Raw genomic sequence first — 25,449 nt, 5'->3', positions numbered from 1 at the left:
CTCTCAGTAGAATACTGAACTGAGATCACTTGGAAAATATTCTCTGAACTTTTGCCTGGACACATCCAAGCAAATCAGCACTCATTCCCCACTCCATAGCTGGGTCAGCAACCAAAACCAATTTTGAAGGTTGTCTTTATGGATTTGTATGAAGTCTGCCAGAGTTTTGGGGGTTTTTTTTGTTTTTTTTTAAGCATGCTGATTATCTTAGTTTCGTGACCATTTTATGTAATTTTTTCAGTTCCACTGAGCTTAGTGTTGAGTTTGTAAGTCTTAATTTTTAAGTAAGATCTGCAGACAAGCGCATCGAGAGAGGACTTCTGCCACATCTCCCACTCCCCTGTTAGGTGGGAGAGCACACCCCTTTCAAGAACGATAGGGTCTCCATGCCCCAAGTGCATTCCTGTTGGTGTAGTTTTGATTCATACCTTCCTGGAACAGGTTTTGTGTTGTTGTTAAGACATCTACCATTGCTTCCTGCAAATCAGAGCCAGTGTTAGGACCATCATGGCCTTACTGAGGATGATGTTCCATCTGGTTGCTGACTCCGTACCCTGGGCCAAGAGGCTGAAAAGAGTGTACAAGGCCTGTACCCTTGTTGTTCTCCTGGCTGACTTCCAGGCTGTACCCTATCTCACATGCAACCCCAGAAGACAGCAGCTTTGTCCTTGGTCTGGCTTCATCTTAACTGATCTCTTGTAATGTTGTAACTCAGTTGATAAATGGGCTTTGAACGCTGCAACTCCCAGTGTATGGGCTTTTATGGTCAGGGTCTTTTGGAAGAACATTTTTGTTTGCTTTCATTCTCTAGGAACTATCTTGGCATTTTCTTTGCCAGCCAGTGTTGTTCAAAGCTTTGATCCTACACGGACAGGGGATAAGAAACTAGGTTTCAGAACCTGTCTCCTGGTGCTCGTTCCACATTCCGCACAGTGTGATACATGCCTAGGCACCAGCAAGAGCCTTCCCACCAGGGTCCTCCTGGGAGCATTACAGGCTTCTGGAAAGGACCTGGTTCTTCTGCTGTCTGTTGGCACTCTCATCTGTAGTTGATGTGTTTGCTTTAGATCATTTGGAAGAAAGGGCAATTGAGGCTTTCTTTTGAATTGGATGAGGGCCTGTCTGAGAGTGGAAGAGAGTCTGCATTGCCAGAATTCCTGAAGATTGAAGACTCTGCTGACTCGATGCCTCAGTCTCACAAAAAAAGTGATTTCTAACCATTTGTCCCCCTTCACTCTGACCTCAGTATCGTAAATACCCACATCTTTCAAAGGACTGACTCTTAATACTTTTGTGACAAATGAATACCTCCTCTCAGGAACCAGTTTTGATGTACAGCTTCTTGTTATGTAAGGTATGAGTCTGGGGCCTGGAGTTTCCCAGATGGTGATTCTGATGGCTGCACATCCAGAAGTTCCCATGGCACTTGGACTATTTGGGGATGGTATTAAATAGTATAGGTACAGTAGCCTGAACACCATGATCAAATGTGACTCTCACAACTGCTAAAAGATGAGCCACCTGTAACAATGCAGCTTCTTTCATTATCCCCAGGTAGTGAAAGTTTAAGCACTCCATCCAACAAGTGGGAGTGTTGGAAAATGCAGTCATACCTTGCACCTCCAGCAACAAGCAGCAAGTGAACTTTCCTGAATGCACTGGCAAACTGATCACAGTCATGTTTAAAGTTTTCTTCAAGTTCTTGGCTATAGTGGATCCAAAAACAAAGCATTTGTAATATCACTTCATCAACTTCTCTAGCACTTCTCTCCTTCCATACATCTTCAGTCTCAGGGTCACCTGCTGAACTAGGCCTCCTTGCACTGTTGATAGTATTTTTGGTGTGGGACACTTGAAGGCCAAAGCAGTGTGACAGGATGTTTTCTTCCACTGATTCTGATTCTCCTTATCAATGTTTTTATTTTTATGGATATTGAAAAAATCATTCTGCCCCAAAACTACGTTTCATCACATTCAATAAATACTGTTTTCTACTCCAAAAGGAGGATTTTCTCTCTTGTAAAGCCTGTCCTCCCTCTCTCTCCATCCTGTTCATAGATGGCCATTATTGTCAGTTTTGCAGCATCTCTCTCCTGACTCTTAGAATCACCAGAAAGTTTATATGAAACTAATTTTCTGAGGACTAATAGTTGAATCCTTAAAGTGTTTATGGTTTCATAAGACACAGTAGCCAAGTGTTCCCAGATGGACATTGGTGGTACCATTTGGTACATCAGCTTTCATGTCAGATTCTGCCTCTCATCTTGAACTTAGTCTCTCATCTAGCTACTGAAGCTAAAATAACCATTGTGACTTAGAACTTATGTTGTGCTGGTAAACTGTTCACAAAGGTGTTTATGACTTCTGATCCAATTAGTGATGCCTGAGGTGGCTCAGGCCCAGGTCTGGATTCAGGCTTCACTTGGGGGCAGTGAGAGAGAGCAGCAGTTTTGGGCCCCCTCCAGCCAGCCGCGCAGGCCCTGCTGCTGCACTTGGGTGCAGAAGTATTTCGTGCAGCGGACCACTATGAGGTGGGGTGGGATTCGTTTGTCCTGTTCAGCCTGACCAAGATGAGTTTCTGGGGCCTGGTGACAGAGGTGGCAGGAGCATGGCCAGGCACTGAATAGCTCCCAAACTAGTACTAAAAAGAAAAAAAAGCCCTCCCCCCCACAAACAGATTCTGAATTTATTGTTGGCATTCTTCTGGACTACCACTTCATTATCTTGCAAATAATCATGCCCTGCCTGAAGGAGGGCTCCCTCTGCTGCCATCCATGTGTCCCTCAAGGGCTGGAGCTTCTCCACAGTGGCCATCTGCAGCTTGCCCATCATGTCCTTTCTGGGAAACCACATTTGTGCTGCACCCTTCCTCTTGGACACAACCATAGACCTGTTTGTAGCATTTGTTCTGCCCAAACTGGCAGGGCATAGCTACCCTCCTCACAGAGGCTGCTCCTCGGGGTTCTGGTTGTTACCTGGGGAGATGGGCTACTTCAAGGTGGTTCATGCTGCTGACAAAGTCCAATGCTGTTATTTCCTACCAGGTTGCTAATTATGGAATGGGAGGACAGTACGAGCCACATTTTGACTTCTCCAGGGTAAGACCCCGCTCAGGTTTTTTCAAAGGCCCTGCTCTAGCTGATTTGAGAAGGCTGTAGCCTTCACCTTAGCGCCCCCACCTCACCAGGGCCCACTCTTTGTTACTGGAGAAGCCCAAGTCCAGAGCCGAGTGCAGCCTGGCTGTTTCCCCTGTGATGTTGGGAGTGGTCCCCCTGACCCGACCCTGCCATTCTTTGCCCTGACTCTGAAGCAGAGGACATCACTAGGTCTCTGTGAACTCTTTCCTGCCCCTTCTCCTCTATGCCCAGCCAGGATTTCCTTTGCAACTTTGGCCCCTGGTCCAGGCCTATGTATGGAACCCCCGCTTAGTACCTTCCCTCGACTTTTTTGGCCCCAGTCCTGTGGGTGGCGGGGGAAGTCAGTTGCAAACTTGGGTGAAAGTTGTTGTCTATTGCAGCGACCTTTTGACAGCGGCCTCAAAACGGAGGGGAATAGGTTAGCGACGTTTCTTAACTATGTAAGTACTGGGTACAGGCCCACCTGTGTGCTCTCACTTAATTTTATAGAAAGATGAGCAAGATGCTTTCAAGCGTTTAGGGACGGGGAATCGTGTGGCCACGTTCTTAAACTACGTAAGTATGACGCCTGCGATGTGTGGGCTTAAGGGGAGCCTGGGTCCAGAGTGCTCTCTTAAACATGCTCCCATCAGAGCCAATACCACCAGCTGTTGCTCAGCGGCTGGGTCCTCCTGGCTCTCAGCACCCTTCTTCGCTGGAGTAGAGTGTTGCCCCGTGTTTCCATTTGTGTGCTTCTCCCAACTCCTGTGATTTACATCCCTGGCTCCTTTTTGAGGGGCCCAGTGCTAATCTGGACTTGGGGACGGGTGTCCTGGAGAGGTCTCTGCTTGGCGTCAGAGTGAGGAGGTGGCCTGGAAGTGCTCTTAGATGAAGCTGCCTTCATTTCCCCGGAGCTCAGTGGCCTGCCTGCTTCCCACCTGCTGCCTGTACTCCAGCCAAGGTTAGGTTTACCTCTCACATGAGGAACAGTTTCCTCTCCCCTTGGCTGAAAGAGGTATCCCTAAAGAGGCATAGAAGTAACTTAGAGATAGAAGCCTGTGTCCATTTTCCCCTTTGGTGTCTTGTTTAAGTTTTATTGTGTGGTTATTATGTTCTGGGGACTGCTATGCATGTGCTGGTGAGCAGGACATGCGTGGTTTCTCTTGGGCTTATGGTCTAATATGAAAGACTTTAGACATGGGAGAGGTAATTGGTTACCATAGTGATATGTGCTTTGAAGAAGTAATGCAGAGTGGAGGTTCTGAGAAAGCCTCCCTTGAGAAGTAACATGTCATTTGAGACTTAAAGGGTGAGTGGAAATTTGTTGGTAGAACATGATTTTCTGGTAGAGAGGAGAATGTGTGGAGGCCTGGAAAAGGGAAGGAACTTGGGATGTTGCAAAAAGAGAAAAAAGGGTGGTGTGTCTCAGAGATAGTGTGTTAATCTGGGGTGGCTAAAGGGAGAGGCTGGGGAGACTGCCAGGGCCTTCAGGTTTTAGAAAAGAGCCTGGATTTGATCCTCATTCTGGTGAGAAGCCATCAGGGGTTTTCATTTTCCTCATTTACCATTTGTCTGTTGGGTGCCCTTCAGTCTGTCTGGTATGTGTCCTGTGGAAATATTTTAGTTCCACGTTTTATTACCTTATAGGCAAAAACTTGAATTAAGAGAGCCAGATGAGAAAGAAGTAGTGCTTTGGGCACAAGCTGAGCTCTGTGGGCATGAGTGCTGCCTTGCTGCTGTGGAAATTGTGCTCCATTTAGTTTGAGGTTTTACTGTGGGAGAAGCAGGCCCTCTGGAGACAGAGTACCCTAGCTGGCCCTGGGAGGGTGGCTGTTGTGGGAAGGTGGAGGTCTGACTAGAGCTGCAAGTTACTCAAGCCAGAGAAACAGTGCAGAGTTGGGACCACCAGTGGTGATAGAAGCCACAGGGAGCCCCTGGTCAGGGCAGCTCACAGGGCACACTGGCTTAGGCAAGGGCCAGCTTGGATGAGAATAAAGGGGGTGGGGGTCAGTCAGGCATTTTCCCAGTACAGACTCAGATTTTTCCCATTCGAGGACAGCCAGGGTATGGGTCTCCTTAGGCCTACCTCTCTCCATGGCATGAGAGTGTCCTGATGAACCACTCAGATTAAGCAGGGTTTAGGGAGGGGCAGGATGTGGGAAGAGCCTTTCTTGGTCAGAGGGCTGGTGGTGGAGCTACTGATGCTCAGAGGAGGACAATGCACATACTTTATCATGTCCTTTGTGGCTCAGTTGCTCCGAGAGTATTGAGTAGAAGGGGGGCCAAGCTCTGTGTCTTGTATTCCCAGATGAGTGATGTAGAAGCTGGTGGTGCCACCGTCTTTCCTGATCTGGGGGCTGCAATTTGGCCTAAGAAGGTAAGTTCTGGTTCTTGGGGGTCAAAGGTTGAAGTGCAGGGCCCAGACCTCATTCCTGTCTCCTAGTCCAGTTCCCTGGCTTGCTCGACTATCACTTTGAGGGACCTTAGCCATTTCCTGCCTGAACCCTGACCTGTGGTCTAGGCCTTCACCTTGGGGGATGGACTGGAGAGGGAAATTCCTTGAGGGCCAGGTGAGAGTCTCAGTATCTACTCCACCATGAGGGGTAGGAGCTTTCTGGGGATCTTCTCTACGCTGGAGTCCCAGAGTCCTGTGCCCCTGAACAGAGGAGAGTGAGAGTGTTTCTGCTCAGAGGGGGCTCTGGGGTACTCAGCATCAGATCCTTGAGCCCAGTATCTAAGGGTGTTGTATGACAGGCTTTCTCTTTTCAGGGCACAGCTGTATTCTGGTACAACCTCCTGCGGAGTGGGGAAGGTGACTACCGAACAAGACATGCTGCCTGCCCCGTGCTTGTGGGCTGCAAGTGGGGTGAGTGGCTTAAGTTGTGGTGGTGGCCTCTGGGCTCTGGTGGTCAGCCTGAGACTCTGAACTGAGAGATACTTGCTGCTGAATTTTCAGAGTCAAAACTCTCCCTTTTGGAGATTTTGAGGTTTTGTTTTTGTTTTTCCTTGATAACCAGTAGTCCCACCCAGCCATGTTAGCTGTCCACTCAGCTGGTTATGTGCTAAGACATTTGGTTGGGAACGCTTTCAGAGGTGCCTAGAGAGCTAAGGAAGCCCCAAGGAAGAATAGCTATACAGGCATCCTAGGTCCAGGATGGCTCCCAGAAGAGTGGACTCTGGCAAGGGTTCTGAGGTCACAGTGGGAAGAAGTGTAAACAGAAAGAGGAAAAGGTGTCTCGAACCCACGTGGAACAAGGCTCAGGCTAAAACCAACATCATAGGTGTGGGGACCAGCTGCCTTTGTCTCTTGCACAAGGGGAGGCTTCTGGCACAGAGACTGAGAGATGAGGCTTGAGGCTGAAATCAAACTGTGGAGGCTGAAAATTGAGCTTTGTTTTGGAAGCAGCTGTGGTGAGTCATGGAGAGGCTTGAAGCAGGATGTGAGAGGAAGTGATCACAAAGAGATGAATTTATAGCCCTCTTGGAGAGTTATGGGGATAAATAGTGATAGGTTCACAGAAAATTAAGCAAATGAGAACGAAAATAAGAAAAAAGAAAAAAGTTGTACCAGAAAGGAAATACAGTTGACCCTTGAATAAAGCAGGGATTAGGGGTGCTGACCCTCTACACAGTTGAAAATCCATGTGTAATTTATAGTTGGCCCTCCGTATATGCGGTTCCTCCATATCCAAGGTTCTACATTTACAAATTCATACAATTGTGGATCATGTAGTACTGTAGTATTTACTACTGAAAAAAATAGGACTTCCCTAGTGGTCCAGTGGTTAAGAGTCTGGCTGCCAATGCAGGGGACACAGGTTTGATCCCTGGTCCAGGAAGATTCCACATGCTACAGCTACTAAAGCCCATGTACCTGGAGTCTGTGCTCCTCAACAAGAGAAGCCGCCTCAATGAGAAACCCACACACCACAACTAGAGAAAGCCCATGCACAGCAGTGAAGACCCCAGTGCAACAAAAAATAAATTTTAAAAATAAAGTGATAAATCTTTTAAAAAACCCATGTATATAAGTGGACTTGCCCAGTTCAAATGTGTTGTTCAAGGGTCAGCTGTACAGTCTATTAGGTAGCTCAAGTGTGAGTAATATTTACATGAGATAATAATGTAAATACTGAATATTAATTTAACTAGAACTTGTGATATAACTATATTGGGGGATAGGAAGGGGAAATATGTATTTAAAGAGTGGTGTAAAAAATTCCAAAGCTCCCATCTTCCATGGTAGACTATCAACATATAAGATCTAAAGTTGAAAGTCAAGAAATAACATTATAAGTATGTTATTTAGAAAAACGAGGATAAATATCAGAAGAGACAAAGGAGTTAAATAAATGTTCAGTGGAAGTGGGGATTGATGGTGGGAAGGGATAGGTAGGAGATTGCTATTTATCATTATAAGCCTTGTAGAAGAATTTTATTTTTTCAGCTAAGTACATGTATTATTTAATTATCACAAAGTGTATTTTAAAAGTATGATGACTTCATTCGTACATTAAAAATAATTTTCTAAATTCATTATGAGTCTATGAAATGAAAACTGTGGTTTGTGAGCATTTAAGATGCAACTTCAGGTGATAGTGCTAGCACCAGCTCTGCTTTCCTGCTACTCACAGGATTGATCTGCTGGTCTGGAGCCCCTGAGGTGGACTCCAGGCCTGCCACAGTCCTGACAGGCTACCTTGTCTCTTCCATCTCACTTCCCACCCACCACATTCCAGTAGGGGGTTGGGGTCCTTGACACACACACCAGCGTGGATCGTGCCTTGCTCTCTTTCTCATCCTCTTCCCACTTCCCACACACACAAGCTTGTTGGGGTCCTTGACACACACACCAGCGTGGATCGTGCCTTGCTCTCTGTCACCCTGTTCCCACTTCCCAGACCCCTTTGGTATAGGAACCACCTGCTCTGTCCATTTTCTTCCCTGGATAACTCCTGTTTAGCTTCCTGTCCCAGCCCTAGGGTTTCCTCCTCTCCCACGTGGTTAAACGCTCTTTAGCTCTGTTTCTATGGCAACCTATACACATATATCTTGTGTCACTGACAGACTTTTGTACAATTATCTGTTTTCCTTACCAGCTCATAAGCAACTTGATGACCGAAACCAAGTCTTACTCATGTCTGATTCCCAGGCCTAGTGTAGGAGTCATCATGAAGGAATCATTAATTTTGGCTGCTAAACTAACCAACAGGATTGTAACATACTTTCTGTCTGTTCACAGTCTCCAATAAGTGGTTCCATGAACGAGGACAGGAATTCTTGAGGCCGTGTGGATCGACAGAAGTTGACTGACATCATTTTCTGCCCTTCGCCTTCCTGGCCCCACAGTCCGTGTTGTCTTCAAGTTCAATGTGACAGACTCCTGTCTATGTTCCAGTCCCATCAGGCGGGTCTCTGGAGGCGTGAATGTTTTGTATGGAGTAGAGAGTGGACTAGGGAAGGTCCTGGATGACCTGGGTCCCAGCCTCTCTGGCCAGCCTATGCTATCTCTGGACGCTCGGGTAGGGTTGGAGTAGAGTCAGGTGGTCTGCACCTAGCAAGGTGCTTTTGTACCTCAGATGCTTTAGGTGTGAGATGTTTCAGTGAACCAAAGTTCTGATACCTTGTTTACATGCTTGTTTTTATGGAATTTCTATTCATGTGGCTTTAACCAAAAATAAAATGTCCCTGCCAGAAGCCTTAAAGAGCCTTATTTGGAGTATTTTTTTTTAAGATCGGGAGCTTTTACCAAGTTCACCATTTGGATAATGAATCTGGATAATGAATACTTGAGAGGCAAACCCTGATGTTCCAGACCAGGTTTCAACACTTGTTTTTCCTCTAAGCTTCAGTGTTCTTTCTGGAAAGTGAGAGAGAGAGTCTCCTTGCATCTCAGAGAACATAGAGACCATGTATATCCATGGTTGTGATGCTGTTATAATTTGAAATTTCTTACTTTAAAATTTTGAGACATACACACAAAGTTGGTTGTGATACACAGATGTACAGTTTAAAGACTATGAAGGAGAGCATGAAGACCCATGTCACCATCACCTGGGTTAGAGAAGAGATTATTTTCAGACTTATACCTCAGGGGCCCCTGGGAGCCCCTCTGATCCTATCACTGACCTGCCCCACGTACCTCAGTGGTAACCGCTGTCAACAGATCTGTGGTAGTTACACCTTTGCTTTTCTTCGTAGTTTTACTATCCAGGTCTATATCCCTAAATAAATAGTAGTTATTTTGTTTTCCTTGATTTTGAACTTTTTGTAGTGGAAGCAAGAGTATATTTTAGGGGGTGTTTGGCTTCTTTTATTTGATAGTTGTTTGTGGGATTCATTCATGTTGTGAAGCTGTACTTTATGTTAATTTGTGTAGTTCAGTTTTATTAGCATCCATCATAGGACAGTATCATACTAATATTACTGTTGATAGACATTTGAATTGGTTTCAGTCTTTTATTAGTAAGGCTGCTGTTGCATTTTTATATGTGATTTCTGGTGCAAATAAACACATTTTTTAGAATATATACCTAGAAGTGGAAATGCTGACTCTCAGTAGGTGGGTCTTCAACCTTACATATAATGTATTCCAGAGTGGTTATGCACATTGTCACCAGGTACAAGTAAAAGTTCTTGTTATCCCAATCTTCTCCAATATCTGATAGTGTCACAATTTTGCATTTTAGCTAGCTTATTATATAGATAGTTTTATCTATCTTAACATGATTATTAATGACATTGAACACCTTTTTGTATGTTTATTAGTATTTAGGTTTTATTTTGTCTGTTTCTTACTAATTCATCGAAATTTTTAACATACTATGAACACAAGCTTTTTGTTGGTTAGATGTTTTGTAAATATGTTTTTTCTACTTTGTCTTTTCATTCCTAGTTCTTTTGTTGAACAAAAGATCTTAATTTCTGTGTCAAATTTATCAGGATTTTCCTTTTAGATTTATGCTTTTATGCCTTGTTTAAAAAATTCTATATCTCAAGATCATGAAGATATTTCTTATATTCTTTTCTAAAAGTATTATAGTCATGTCTTTTACATTTATATATTTAATACACCTAGGTTTTATTTTTGTATATGGTATGAGGTGCAAGGATCTACTTAAAGAGATTCTTTTTACCTATTTTATTAGGATAGACTAAGTTTGTGGTACTGTAATAAAATAACCCTTAAGTCTTAGTGGCTTAATGAAACCATCTCTCGTGCAAAAAAATCACTGATTCTAGGGTAATTGTTACCTATTGACTGCCATACAATCTCCCTCTAGTGCCTTCCACCATCAGAACCTAACAGGAAGCCAGCGAGTAAGGGAATCTGAGGAATAATAGAGAGTTGCAACTTCTCTGCCTAGAGTGTTCCCTGGATTTGTCTCACTGGCAGTTCTACAATTCTAATCCTTGTATCCTTAGTATTTAGACACTGCTTCTCAAATCCATTTTTTCCCCCAGAGGTTTTCTGCTCAGCTTCTTTATTCTGCATTGTGCACAGCTTCAGAATTTACAAAATGTCCTAATGGGTACACAGGGTGAGTGGTTGACTGAGTTCTATACTCTTCCCTCTTGTTAAGTATTCTAAAAAATTACAATCTAATTTTTTGTCTTTCAGTGCCCTTTGAGACCACCAAGATCTCTGCTGGTTTCTCTCTTAGCAGTTACCTGTTACTTGGGTTCTTTATCTGGCTACCCAGTCTCTTTATCTCATGCGTAGAATCAGTAAATAATCAAAGGATAAAAGAAACCAGACTTCTGGCTCACCTACCTGAGATTCATCCTTCTCCAGGATCATAAATAGATGGGTAAAGTTTGAAAGGCTTGATAACAGAGAACCTAGTGCTTGAGTAGCACAGGAGAATGAGGTCTCATTTAACCAGGAGTAGGCACCACATTGTTAGATCTGGGTCTTGAAGAATAAGTGGGAGTTGTTTTTTTTTCTGCTAATCTCAGTTTAAAATACATGCACATGGCTTTAAAAATAAGAAACAGAAGAGTTTACCATGAATAATGCTTTCCTACTCTATTCTCGCATCCTTAAGGGAACCTTTTTCAATTGTCTAATTTTTCTGACTATAATCATATATTTACAAAGCTATCTTTTGATTTTTCCACTTTAGAAATTTAAGAGATGATCATCTAGCTTTGTTCACTATCCTCTATTACATCTTCCTCTCCCTTTTGTCACTTTTTGATTTTTTTTTAATAGTCCTTTCTTTGCCTGCTAACACAAATGTCCTTTTTGTTTTGTAAGCCTAAGGTAACATCTCTGATATTTTACTATGTGAGCTGAAGATCTAGTGTTTGACCAAGCAACTAGTCACCACAGTCTAGCCTAGTTAAAATTAACTTTCACATGCCCTTTTAACTTCCCAACTTCTGTCAGTTATACTTTAGATGCTTGTTTTAATATCCAGGATAAGTTGAATTTAAAAGCTGAAAAACCAAAAACTATGTATGTAGCTTAATTTAATTGAACTTATAGTCATTGTAATGTTGCTACAGCTATAATAAAAAGGAATCTGTGCCTTATTTGTCTAATAAAATTCAAAACAAATTTACAACATGTATTAGTTTGCTAGGGCTGTCAAAATATCACAGACTGGGTGGTTTAAAACAAACTTATTTTCTCACAGTTCCTGGAGGCTAGAAGTCCACGATGCGGGTTTCAGGAAGTTTGGTTTCTCCTGGGGCTTTTCTCCTTGGCTTCCAAATGGCCACTTTCTCACATGGTCACCTCTGGATGTGTTGTCTGTGTCCAAATCTCCTCTTATAAGGACACCAGCTATAGTGGATTAGGGCCCACCCATATGACCTAATTTTACATTAAATCTCTTTAAGACCCTAATTCCAAATAGAGTTGCATTTCAAGGTACTAGGGGTCAAGATTTAAACTTACGAATTTTGGGAGATACATAATGCTGCTAGGAAATCATATTAGATTTGGAACACTATTTGGAATAAAATAAACAAAATTCTTTCCCTTACTCTCTATACCAGATGTGGCCCATTATAAACAAGTGTGTCAGATTATTATGTTTTCATTAAGAATGTTATAACAATAGAAATTTTGATTTGTTGAAGAGATTAGGGAATATGAGCTATCTTATGAAATTCTTAATAAAAATCTTTGAGGCCAGGGTTATGTTAATATAACCATATTGCAGGGTACACAAGCTATTATTTTCCCTCAAAATGATTATGCCAAATTTCTGCCTTTCTCAGCTCATAATTTAATGTGCAGAAAGACTACTTTCAATGACTTCAAATATAATCTTTTTAGTACTGTACAGAAGATACATTGATAGATACAGATAAAATTTATTGACCAGTTAAAAAATTATGATCATTCCTGACTCTTTCTGACTCCATGGACTGTAGCCCACCAGGCTCCTCTGTCCATGGGATTTTCCAGGTAAGGTTACTAGGTCAGGTTGCCATGTCCTCCTCCAGGGGATCTTCCTGACCCAGGGATCTAACCCGTGTCTCCTGCATTGGCAGGCAGATTGTTTACCGCTGAGCTATCTGGGAAGCTCATCTAAAAACTACATTAAACACAAATAATAATCCTGAGGGGCATTAAGATCAAATTCAATCACGGCACTTCACACAAATTAAAGATGTTTGTTAAATGTTAAAAGATATAACATCAGTTGACAAAATACAACATCCTGAAACCTAAATACAATATGTACAGACAACATGCTGAAACATTGCATTGTGGTGCAAATACATTACAAATTTTTTTGCAACTTACCTGTTTGGGATGATGTTTTGAACTGAGGAAAAGTTTTTAAAAGGTTGCATATTTTGCTTATAACAAATGAGAGCAAGTAACTGAAAGTATGTCTGACTAATGTTAAACTTAGAAAGAAATATGAATAAACTTCCTGAATTTGAAAACAAAGAGATTGGAAATGTACAAATTATTGGATGAGTCTATTAATTATAGGAAAAGTATTTTATCAAATAGAAATTTAAAGAGATTATAGATATGCTAGATATGGACTTAGCAAGTGAAGTGTCTTCAGATATTTTGAATTTTTACCTGGAGAAAAGTTATTTTCTGTGAATACATCTGTTATAAGTCTGATAACTTAAATCCTGTGGCAGTTTCACCTGAAATAATTTTAAGCAGCATACAATAGCAGTGACTTGTAATATAAAATCGGCATTGTGTCTGAATCATCTGAAACTGATTCATGTGTTTTCTTAGTATAATCTTATCCAAACTTGGATGTGGTCTAGGGAATTTTTTTCTAAATAGGAGTCACAGTGGTATCCTACAAAAGAATAATCAGTAAAATGAAGCTAACTTAAGATAATTTAAGATTGCACTTGGTCAAGAAAGTTGATCAAGAGTTTCAAAGTTTTGAAATTTTTACTGACGAGTTTGCTTCCATTAAAACCAGGAAAATATAGTAAATTTTATTTTTGGTATAAATAAAATATTTAAACTTAAAAATGTGAATTTTAATATACCAATCTTCAATTTTGCAATATTTTCAACTAATTTTACTACCTTGGGAACACTAACAAAAAATACACAAAAACATACATTAACAGCACAGGATTTCTTCTGCCTCAGTCTCTAATATGGCTTGGCATACCACAGATCTTGTTTTCAAACCTAGCATCTGAACTCTAAATTAGAGTTGCCAGATTTAACGAACAAAATACATGGCACCCAGTTAAACTTTAATTTCAGATGAATAACCAATAATTTTGCACGAGAGATACTACAAAATTATTCGTTGCCCATGTTAACTTCAAATCTAACTGGGCATCCTATATATTATCTTCCAAACCTAAACATCATTATTTCACACGGGGGAGAAAGCTGCTTGCCTGCTCCTGGGTCCACTAAGGCCTTCTCGACACCCTGGCCGCTGGTTATGCAGAGGTGACGGGGGCTCGGAGGGGCAGTCGCGTGGCTTCGAGTCTCGCTGAGCGGCCTGTGGGCATGTCCAATCCTTACCGGTAGGGCGAACGGCTGGGGAAGACTGAGAGCACCTTTCGGTTCCCATAACCCTCCCCGCAGCCTTCGCTCCAGCACACTGGCCTACTCAGGCGTTTGTGCTTGCTGGTCCCTCTGCCTGAAAAGTTCTTCCCCAACTGGTCAGAGAGTTTCTATCCTCATTCCGTTCAGTCTGACCAAGCCCCATCTTAGACACCTCATCATACTGACCTTACAAAACTTCCTTGAACATCTGCATCCTCATTCCCGCCCTCTGCTCTGCTTTCTTCCTAGCACACACCGCCACTGTAACATGACATTCTTCTTTGTGTATTAGGTTTTGACTCAACTTGAACGGAAGGCCCCTGAAGGAAGGAAATTTACTTTCCCGACGTCTCTACCCGCTTTTCTACCAGCGACGCGTCCCTCAAGCTAAGTACCCGGATGGGGCGGGTCCTGTGGGCAGTCAGAGGGAAGGGGCGGGGCTTTCGCGGAGAGGGTGTGGCCAGAGGTTTCTGGAAACGCGTTGATCCTGAGGTGCGTGTTCCACAGTTGAGGTGAGAGCTGGTGCTGTCGGCGTTGAGGGTTATGCAGTCTTCGTAGCCGCTGTTTAGGGCGTCTAGCCCGCCTCTCCGTTCAGGCCTGTCCTGACCGAGCACGGGCCAGCTTGGTGCATGTGCCTGAGGCACTGTGTTCCCGTGAGGAAGCGCTCACAGCACAGGCAGCATGGAGATGGCGCCCTGAGGGAGGGTCGGGGAGTGTCCAGCGCTGTCTGGGACGTCATTTCCAAGGCTGAGGCCACTTTGAAGAGGTTTTTAAACTTTTGTGAAGATTTTTTATTTCTCTAAACTTGGGGAAAACTTTTTTCTGTATGAAATGTTTGGGGGTTAAGAGAGTAGGTGCGAGGTCAGGGGTATTTGGCAAACCCAAAGTTTAGTATTTTAAAGGACTTTTTCGGTGTGTTTCTGAAAGTGGTTTTGTAATAGTAGCAACCCACCAGGTGGTCTCCGGTTACTGATAATACTCTCTTCTGTGAAAAGACTTCTTTCCCTTGCTTCATGAATTTGCAGACCTTAGTGACTAAGCACAGCACAGCGCAGGCCTCACTGAAGTTATAACCAAATCCCTTGATGGGCCCACAGCTGTCCTCTTGTCTGTCTTGATTTCACTGGCGAGCTACTTAAAACTTTATACTATATTTACTGTCCTCTTACCTCCTATTCTTTATTTTTTGACATGGTAAATCTACCGTAACTAATTCCCTGAAATTGTCTGGTGAGGTGTTCAGGGGCCTCCTAGTGGTCATACTTAGTAGTAGACACTTCTGACTTTTTCTCATCCGATGGAGGAATGATTTTTTATTTTTCTTTCTTTCCCAGCCTCTTTTGCTAACTTTTCTTCGTTGGCCCGCATTTCTCCTGTGTATGTTCATGTTTCCTTTTAACAGTACTATACTTTAAAAGGAAGGCTCTTTCTTACTCTCAATGCTGTAACAATCATTTATGTGCTTATGATTTCTTAAACTTCACTCACATCTCTCTCTTGACTTTTGTTCTAGACTCTTAGGTCCAGCTTCCTGGTGAACATATCTACTTGGAACTTTCACATAACTCTGGAATGGGTGTCACAAATTATTCAATGAATGCTCATAAATAAGGCCTGAGGTAGGAAAAAAAAAGTGATTGTGGCTATTAGCCTTTGGGGTGACAGATCCTCTTGTGAATCTTATAAAATTAAGGACTTTCTCCCTTAAAAGGTGCACACTAATTTTTGCCTATGGTTTCTAAGTTTCCCAGACATGCTGTGGTTCAGCAATTCAGATTTTGAGTTAGGATTTCCTCAAGTGATAAAATGAAAAAGTGTGTTTTCATAGATATGCATCAGATTTACAGCTTTTCTGTGAGAATGCATTGTATTCCAGTCTCCATTGACAAGTAACTCAAATTAATCCACCTCCAGACTTACTTATAGAAACTTGGTCTTTAGAAGTAGAATCAAGAATGATAAGCCTGGAATCCAAAGAAGAGGATTTCCTATTAACTGTGTAGATTTTGTGTATCACAGTCCACATGAGATCTACTTTAGCCTGGTCAGAGATCAGGGTCTGATGCAGACCTTTCAGAAAGTGCTTATGAGTGAGAGTGTAGCCTGCTCTTCTTTTCTTCAGAACAAGTCTGCGGCCAGGTGCTTGGTAAAAGCCCTGAGTAAGGAGGCAAGAATGATAGACCTGAGTTAGGGTTCAACTTTGTTGTTTTAGCAGAACCTTCCTTCTTTGATGGTTTGTAGGGCCAGTAGTCAGTGATTTCTCAGTTCCAGAGTTACTCCCTTAATGGTCAGTGAGGGCTACTTTGAGACGGACCACACTCCTGATTTAGGTCTAGTTATTTCTTCTGTTCTTGTCTTTGACTGTGCTGCTCAACACATGCAGAATCTTAGTTCCCTGACCAGACATTAAACCTGGGCCCCTGCCTTGGCAGGGTGACACCTCAACCACTGGACCTTCAGGGAAGTCCCAATGTACATTGTGTTTTGTTTTGCCTTTTTTTTTTAATAGAAATGAAACCTAAGGAAACATTAGTCACTTAAAAACAAAACCTTCTCTTCCATGAAAGGCCAAACCAATTGTCTACTGGTTTTTCTTCTGTCTTTTTGACTGCCCTGGTTGTTCTTTATCAGTTCTCAGTTATGGCTCAGAATTGCTTTGTAGCCATTTTGCTTTCCTGAAGGCTTATGATTTCCAAATACTGCCCATGTATTGACAACTCTTAAATCTTTAATTCCAGCGTTCATTACTCTCTGGCTAGCAGCTATAAGCTCTGCTTACAGTGCCCACAGGTTCTTCCATGTTAATATATCCCAAACTTGATCCATTATCCTTTCCTTAAGTGGTTCCTGTTTTTGTTTTGCCAGTGTTTGTGAATAGCAAACGTGATTGATCATTTCTCCCAGCTACAAACTCCTGTGTGATCCCAGATTCCAGCTTCGCTCCACTGTTATTTATAACTAATGTGAACTTTTTTTCCCATTGTTTTGATTTTTTCTTAATGCACCAGGAAATTGATGATTTGTTTCCATTTTGTTCTTAGTAGTTTTATTAATCTTGGAGTTTAGGTATGTACTTCTCATTTTACCCATGAGAAAAAGAGCCTTAGTTTTTACATCATTAATTACATAAAGATCGTGAACATTACTGCTAAATAATTTAGGCAAAACCGAGTTCAGTTCAGTTGTGCAATTGTGTCCGACTCTTTGCAACCCCATGAACCGCAGCATGCCAGGCCTCCCTGTCCATCACCAACTCCCGGAGTTTACCCAAACTCATGCCTATTGAGTTGGTGGTGCCATCCAGCCATCTCATCCTCTGTCGTCCCCTTCTCCTCCTGCCCTCAATCTTTCCCAGCATCAGGGCCTTTTCCAATGAGTCAGCTCCTCACATCAGATGGCCGAAATATTGGAGTTTCAGCTTCAACATCAGTCCTTCCAATGAACAATCAAGATTGATCTCCTTTAGGATGGACTGGTTGGATCTCCTTGCAGTCCAAGGGACTCTCAGGAGTCTTCTCCAAACACCACAGTTCAAAAGCATCAATTCTTTTGGTGCTCAGCTTTCCTTATAGTCCAACTCTCACATCCATACATGATTAGTGGAAAAACCATAGCCTTGACTAGACAGAACTTTGTTGGCAAAGTAATGTCTCTGCTTTTTAATATTAATTTAAATTAATTTTTAAAATTTAAAACAGGGGGGCTTCCCCAGTGGCTCCGCAGGTAAAGAACCACCTGCAATACAGGAGCCTTAGGAGATGTGGGTACGATCCCTGGGTTGGGATGAAAACTCCAGAGAAGGAAATGGCAACCCACTCTAGTATTCTTGTCTGAAAAATCCCATGGACAGAGGAGCCTAGCGAAAAGCCCCAGGAACAGAGGAACCTGGCTGGCTACAGTCCAAGGGGCTGCAAAGAGTTGGACATGACTGAGTGAGCATAGGCACTGTCCAAACTGTAGACCCTAGCCACAATTATTAAATTGAAAATAATTCAAATTAAACTAAAAATTCAGTTCCTCAGTTGTATTAACTACATTTTAAGTGTTCAACAGCCACTTGCCTACTGAATTAAACAGTAGATTTTAGAAATTTTCATTATTGCAGTAAGTTTTATTGAACAGTGTCTCAGATATATATCATGCAAATAAGTTGTCTTAAAAATTTTTGGCTGCACTGGGTCTTAGTTGCAGTACTTGGGGTCTTTGTCACAGCATATGGGATCTTTTAGTTGCAGCATGTGAAATCGTTAGCTGTAGCATTCAAACTCTTAGTTGTGGCATGTAGGATCTAGTTCCCTGACCAGAGATTGAACTTGGGCCCCTTGCAGGGGGAGCCCAAATGCTTAGCTTCTAGATTACCAGGAAAGTCCCTAAGTTATCTGTTTTACATAAATAAAATCACATTAAACATATTGTTCTATAGTTTACTTTCGTTAATAGTATATCTTGAAGATTTTTCTGTTCTTAGTATATAGAACTATATTTTTAAATGTAGTAGTTTCGTGAGATAGTTCAATTTTATAACTTAGCAATATACTTTAATTTTAAAAGTTTATATTCATGAACTTATACACTATGTGGTCTATTTGGTCTAGTTTATTTTATTCAGTGCTTTGTTTTTAAGATATATCAATATTATTTTTGTGTATCTTCTGTAGTTTGTATAGTTCATTCCTTTTAAGTACTCCATGGTACTTAATTGGATAGAAACTAGTATACCATGGTTTCTTTATGTGTTCTACTTTTGATAGACATTTGAGTTTCTTCCACCTTGGGAATACAGTAAAATCTGGTGTGAATATTTTTTTTAAAAGAAGTTCTTTTTGAAATTTTAATTTTTATTTTATGTTGGAATATAGTTGATGTATAGTGTTGTGTTAGTTTCAGGTGTGCAGCAGAGTGATTCAGTTATACATGTACGTATATGCATTCTCTTTCAAATTCTTTTTCCACATAGGTTATTACAGAATATTGAGTAGAGCTTCCTGTGCTATACAGTAGATTCTTGTTGGTTGTCTATTTTATATATAGTAGTGTGTATATATGAATCCCAAACTCCTAATTTATCCCCCCACAGCGTTTCCCCTTTCATAATCATAGGTTTGTTTTCTGTATCTCTGAGTCTGTTTCTGTTTTGTAATTAAGTTCATTTGTATCATTGTTTAGATTCCACATATAAGTGATATTATGTGATATTTGTTTTTGACTTGCTTCACTTAATATGATAATCTCTAGGTCTGTCCATGTTGCTTTAAATAGCATTACTTCATTCTTTTTTATAGCTGAGTAATATCCCATGACATGAGTAAATTATGTTAATCCATGTTTGTGCATGTGTGTGTGTGTGCGTGTGCGCATATGTATCTCACATTTTCTTTATCCATTCCTCTGTCGATGGGTTGCTTCTATTTTTGGTTATTGTAAATAATGCTGTTATGAACATTGGGGTGCATGTATCTTCTTGAATTAATGGTTTTCTCTGGATATATGCCTAAGAGTGGGATTGCTGGATCGTGTGGTAGCTCTGTTTTTAAGTTTTGAGTTTTTTATTTGTTTCTTTTTTTGTTTTGACTGCCCTCTCTGGCAAGTGGGATCCTCGTTCCCTGACCAGGGATCGAACCTGTGTGCCCTGCAGTGGATATGCAGAGTCTTAACCACTGCACTACCAGGGAAGTCCTTCTGTTTTTAGAGGGACTTGTTTATTGTACTTGCTTATGGTACACACATTTCTATTCAGTTCATGGGAATGAAATTACTATTTATTTCATGAGAGTGGAGTTACTGGATTATTGAAATTTATTAGATTATGCTACTTTATCAGAACAGTTGTATTTTCACTTCACCAGCTATGTGTAAGAGTTCCTATTGCACTACAGTTCTTAATGATATTTTATATTTAACAGACTCTTAAATTTCAGACTTTCTGATGGTAGTTGTATCCTATAGTTGTATTTTGTGTTTCTCTGATTATGCATGATACTGAATACCTTTCATATTTCTGTTGGCCACATGGATATCTTCTGTTCTGAGTTCTTTTTGAGTCTCTAGCACACATACTATTGAGTTTTTTACTCATTTGTAGGAATTCTTTATGTATTCTGGATACAGGCTTTTTATTGGTAGTTATGCTATAAAAATATTCTCCTGTTTTAGTGGCTCTTCTTTTCTCTCTCTTAATGGTGACTTTTTTGTTTTTTGGAAGAGAAATACCAAGGTTTCTTCCTAAGATCATTCAGCAATAGTAAAATAACAATCAGAAACTGCTTTTAGTTTAAGTGAGTTTAGTTGTTCAGTTTCACTGTGAAATATAATCTGTGAAAAGAAAAATATTTCTGTAAATGATGGTCTGTGTAAAAATTAGTTAAGCCTTCTCTGTTCCTTTACATTGTATTCCAAGTTTGAAGATAGCCACCAGTAAATTGTCAACAAGTATCTATACATGGACATATCACTTAAGTGTTTAGAGTACTGGGTTCTTCCAAACAGTAGGAAAGACCTTGTCTTTTCTGCCTTACAGAGTTTACTGGATGCTCTACTAGTACTAGTTAATACTAAGAACATGATTAGTCACTTTTAAAGTGCTTCATATCCTGGTTAGACAGTAAGATAACCTGAGTCCGTTAGTTATCTGTGTGACCTAGGCAAGTTAACTTAGTGATGCTGTGCATTTATTTCCTTCACTATAAAATTTGGATCACATATCAATTCCATAACTGTGTTGTTACAACAAGTAGTCTATTTTTAGATAAAACAATTGAGATAAATTATTTTTTTAAAAAAGAACTAAACATGATTTAGTTTTTCTAATTGGTCAGCTCAAGGGGGAGAGTTCTAAGAACTGTAGAGTTCTAGATGAAATTGTAGCATCACCTCATAGACAGCCCTGGTTAGATGTTCTTCTTGAAGTATTTCTTGGGGATCGATGTGGATGAGGATGGATTCATGAGTCTGACCTCATGTTACTGAAAGGGAAATGAGTGGTCTGCCCATTTATTTCAGGGAGCTAAGCATAGATGTCCTTTAGGGAAGACGTCCCTGGTCCTTCAGGCAATGTAAGTCCTTTAACTTCATTCTTTTCATGATTTCTCCAAAATTTTCAAAATTTTGCTTATTCTGGAGTGAAATGTGAAACAAACTGGAGTAAATTATGTTAAGTAATTGTTTAATGGAGGAAGGAGGTCAATAAGGAAGTGAACCTTACCTATGTCCTCACCAGATGGAACTAAACTTTTGTAGTGGGCCAAACCACACATATTTCAAGGACTCTGCAAGACTACCTGAACTTTTACTTCCTTCTGGTGTTAGCCTTAGCACTCAATCATATTTAGCCAAGACTAAGTTCTGCCTCCAACTCCAGTTACAGTACTTTGTAATGAGAACTCCTTTCTCTGCCTTTAAAATCTCCAGTTATTGCCTAATGGGACACTCAGTTGCTACCCAATCTGTGTGCCCCCTATTGCAATTCTTTGATACCAGATAAATGCTTTTTGCTTTATTATTGCCTCCTATGGTTTGTCTGGGTTGACTCTGGGTCCCTTGTGTTTCCATATGAATTTTAGAATCAGCTTGTCAATTTCTGCAAAAATGCTAGCTGAGATTTCAATAGAGATTGTATTGAATCTTTGAATCAATTTGGGAAGTATTACCAGCTTAATATTAAGCCTTCCAGTCCACAGACAAGGAATGTCTTTTTCATATTTAGAGTTTTAAAAATTTCTCTCAGCAGTTGTAGTTTTCAGTGTATAAGTCATACTTTTGTTAAATTTGATTCTATATAGTGTATTCTTTTTGATGCTGTTGTTAATGGAATAATTTTCTTAATTCCATTTTGTTATGCCATTGTTTTTTTTTGATTGTTTTAACTGGAGGCTAATTACTTTACAATATTGTAGTGTATGCCATTGTTAATATATAAAAATACAATTGATTTTGATATATTGATTTTATACCCTGCCACCTTGCTGGGCTTCCCTGATAGCTCAGTTAGTAAAGAATCCGCCTGCAATACTGGAGACCCTGGTTTGATTCCTAGGTCAGGAAGATCCCCTGGAGAAGGGATAGGCTACCCACTCCAGTATTCTTGGGCTTCTCTTGTGGCTCAGCTGGTAAAGAATCTGCTTGCAGTATGGGAGACCTGGGTTCGATCCCTGGGTTGGGAAGATCCCCTGGAGAAGGGAAAGGCTACCCACTCTAGTATTCTGGCCTGGACTACATGGGACTACATTCCATGGACTACAGTTCATGGGGTTGCAGAGTTGGACACGACTGAGTGACTTTCACCCTGCTAAACTTTTCCATTAGTTTTAGTAGCTTTCTTGTGAATTCCTTGAATTTCTACCTGTAATCTGTATACGACAGGTTTATGACTTCTTTCTGATTTTTAAAAATTATTGCTCTGGCTAGAACAGAAGTGGAAATAGTAGACTTCCTTACTTTGTCCCTGTTCTTAGCAGGAAAGCATTGGTCTTTCACCATTAAATAGCGTGTTAGCTATGAGAGTTTCACGCATGTCTTTATCAGGTTAAGGAAATTCTTTTCCATTTGTTTGTTGAGGTTTTGTATTTTTTTGTAAGTCACGAATGAGTATTGAATTTTGTCAAATGCTTTTTCTGTATCCATTGAGTCTTTGTTTTTTGTCCTTTATTCTACATAGTATTGTACGTCAATTGAATGTTAAACCAACCTTGTATTCTTGGGATAAATCTCACTTAATCATGGTGTTTAAATCCTTTTTACATATTGCTGGATATTAAATTGAATATCCATTAAATCCTTTTTGCATATTTTACATATCTAATCCTTTTTGCATACGTTTGGTTTGCTGATAATTTAGAATTTACTTGAGGCCTCTGTAGTTTCTTTTCTTTTCATATGATGTCTTTGTGTGGCTTTGGTATCTGGGTAATATTGACATATATTTAGTTGAATGCATCCTCTGTTTTTTGAGAGGGTTGTTGAAGGATTATTATTATTTTTCAGTTAAATGATAGAATTCACCAGAATTCACCATCTGGGCCTGGATATTTCTCTGTGGTAATATTTTAAATTATTAATTCAATATTTTTAATTGTTATAGATCTATTTAGATTTTCTGTACCTTCTTGAGTTTGTTTTGGTAATTGTACCTTTCTAGGAGTTTTTCTTTCATCTAAGTTGTTTACTTTGTTGGCGTAAAGATGTTTATATTATTCCCTTATAATCCTTAAAAGTTTCTGTAGGGTTTATACTGCTGTTCTCTGTTTCATTACTTTATTCCTTTATTTGTCTATTTAAAATTTTTCTCTTTTTTTCCTTGTCTTTTGAACTGAAAGTTCATTAATTTTGTTCATCTTTTCAACTAAACAGTATTTGGAACTTCCTTTATTTTATCTATTGTTTTTCTGGTTTCTATTTCTTGTCTTTCTGTTCTTATCCTTATTATTTCATTCCCTCTACTTGCTTTGATTAATTTGCCCCCTCCTTTTTTTTTTCGTTTCTTAAGGTGAATGCTTAGGTTACTGATTTGAAACCTTGTTCTCTGGTATAGACATTTAAAGCTGTATGTTTCCTTCTGTATATTGCTTTAAGCTATACCCCATAGATTTTGAGGAGTTCCTTGATGCCTCAGCAGGTAAAGAATCCCCTTGCAGTGCAGGAGACACCAGAGACACAGGTTCTATTCCTGGCTTGGGAAGATCCCTTGGAGGAGGGCATGGCAGTGCACCCCAGTATTCTTGCCTGGAGAATTTCCATGGACTGAGGAGCCTGGCGGACTACAGTCCAAAGGGTCACAAAGAGTCAGACACGACTGAGCAACTAAGCACCATATATTTTGATATATTGTAATTTTGTTTTTATTCAGATCAAAATATGTTCTAATTTCACTTCAAATTCTTCTTTGACTTATAGGTTATGTTGTTCAGTTTCCAAATATTTGAAGAAGTCTAGGATTTCGTGCAATTTTTTATTTTTAATTTATTCCATTTGATTGGAGAATATATGATTTAAACCTTTAAAAATGTATTGAAACTTATTACCTAGCATATGATCTATCCTGGAGAATGTTTTGTGTGAATTTGAAAGGTATATGTATTCTGCTGTTGTTTGGTAGAGTATTCTGTAGGTACCAGGTTGAGTTGGTTAATAGTGTAAGAGAAGCAAAACTTTATATCTGCTCTCTTGGGGCCTCTGTGTGGGCCTGAAAATTAAATTAATATAAAATCGATTAACAGGAGAAAAACATACAGAATTTTAAATGTACTTGGGGGTCCCCATAGGAAAATGAAGATCCCAAAATGGATAGGCCCAAGTGCTTATATATCAGGTTGAACAAAGAGTAGAAAATATGAAAAAGTGAATGAAGTATATGGGGAGACTAAAGGAAGTTAAGAGTTATTTTAACAAGATCTATTTGGGCAGATTTCTCTTGGCCTCTGTTCCCAGTCTCTGGGAATTAGAGAGTTGCTTTCATCCTGGTATATGGAGGACATCTTTCATGGAGGAGTTTTATCTCCTGCTTTCCTGGAGAAAAGAGGAGGTCATTAATTTAAATTAAATATGATAGAGTTTCTTTCCTGCCGTGCTGGTGAGAAACTTATTGTCAGTCACTATGGGGAGCTCTTTCCTTTGCAAAGTTTTCATAAAAGTATAGCAGCCCAACAAGATCCACAGAAAATAGAAGGAAGCCGTCTAGCTTTGACTTTGTCCTCATCATTGCTAATAGTATATAGATGTTTGTTGACCTTCACCGTGTTTCCTTAAACAATGACAATTTTCTGTTTCTGTGCCACACTGGGATTCAAGAATCTGTGGCTGAGAATCCTAGTACTCTTTTTGGTGTACCATAGAACCATCATTTCTGAGGCCTCATTCTTTCTTAGGGGTGCTGCATGTAAGTGTAGTGTTCAGTTCTTTTAACTAGACTTTTGTCTTTTTCCTGTCTCTGCTGACCTTTTCTTCTGTTTTGAGAAGTTGCTCAGTTTCTCTTGTTCTCATTAAAAGCTCTGAGCATGAGTTCACTTAGATTTTTACAAGACAGGAGCAACAGTTATTTTTTATTATCTTCTTTTATGAAGAAAAATAAAACAGCCTAAGGGAATAGGAAAAAGTCAGTTTTCATTCCAATTTCAGAGAAGAGCAATGCTAAAGAATGTTCAAATTGCCATACAGTTGCACTCATTTCACATGCTAGTAAGGTAATTCTCAAAATCCTTCAAGCTAGGCTTCAATAGTATGTGAACTGTGAACTTCCAGATGTACAAGCTAGATTTAGAAAAGGCAGAGAAACCAGAGATCAAATTTCCAACATCTGTTGGATCACAGAAAAAGCAAGAAATTCCAGAAAAA

At 40.3% G+C, this 25,449-nt stretch overlaps 1 protein-coding gene across 9 annotated transcripts in view; it reads left to right on the top strand.

Moving 5' to 3' along the window:
• P4HA2 (prolyl 4-hydroxylase subunit alpha 2) overlaps positions 1–8,821 on the top strand; it is a 32,501-nt gene extending 23,680 nt beyond the window's left edge. For 5 of the 9 annotated variants that reach the window (XM_043465998.1, XM_043465997.1, XM_043465996.1 and 2 more), the window contains 5 exons: positions 3,045–3,098; positions 3,627–3,692; positions 5,425–5,493; positions 5,886–5,982; positions 8,359–8,821. In XM_043465998.1, coding sequence (XP_043321933.1) covers positions 3,045–3,098; positions 3,627–3,692; positions 5,425–5,493; positions 5,886–5,982; positions 8,359–8,429 — 357 coding nt within the window. In that variant the 3' untranslated portion in view covers positions 8,430–8,821. Of the gene's footprint in view, positions 1–3,044; positions 3,099–3,517; positions 3,578–3,626; positions 3,693–3,912; positions 4,078–5,424; positions 5,494–5,885; positions 5,983–8,358 lie in introns of those variants that run through there. The other 4 variants (XM_043466001.1, XM_043465995.1, XM_043466003.1 and 1 more) reach the window with 3 other exon arrangements.
• Positions 8,822–25,449: the final 16,628 nt, after the last annotated feature.

Source organism: Cervus canadensis, chromosome 4 (assembly GCF_019320065.1).
Source record: "Cervus canadensis isolate Bull #8, Minnesota chromosome 4, ASM1932006v1, whole genome shotgun sequence".
NCBI classification, from domain to species: Eukaryota; Metazoa; Chordata; class Mammalia; order Artiodactyla; family Cervidae; genus Cervus; species Cervus canadensis.
This window is presented reverse-complemented; position numbering and strand designations above follow the sequence as displayed.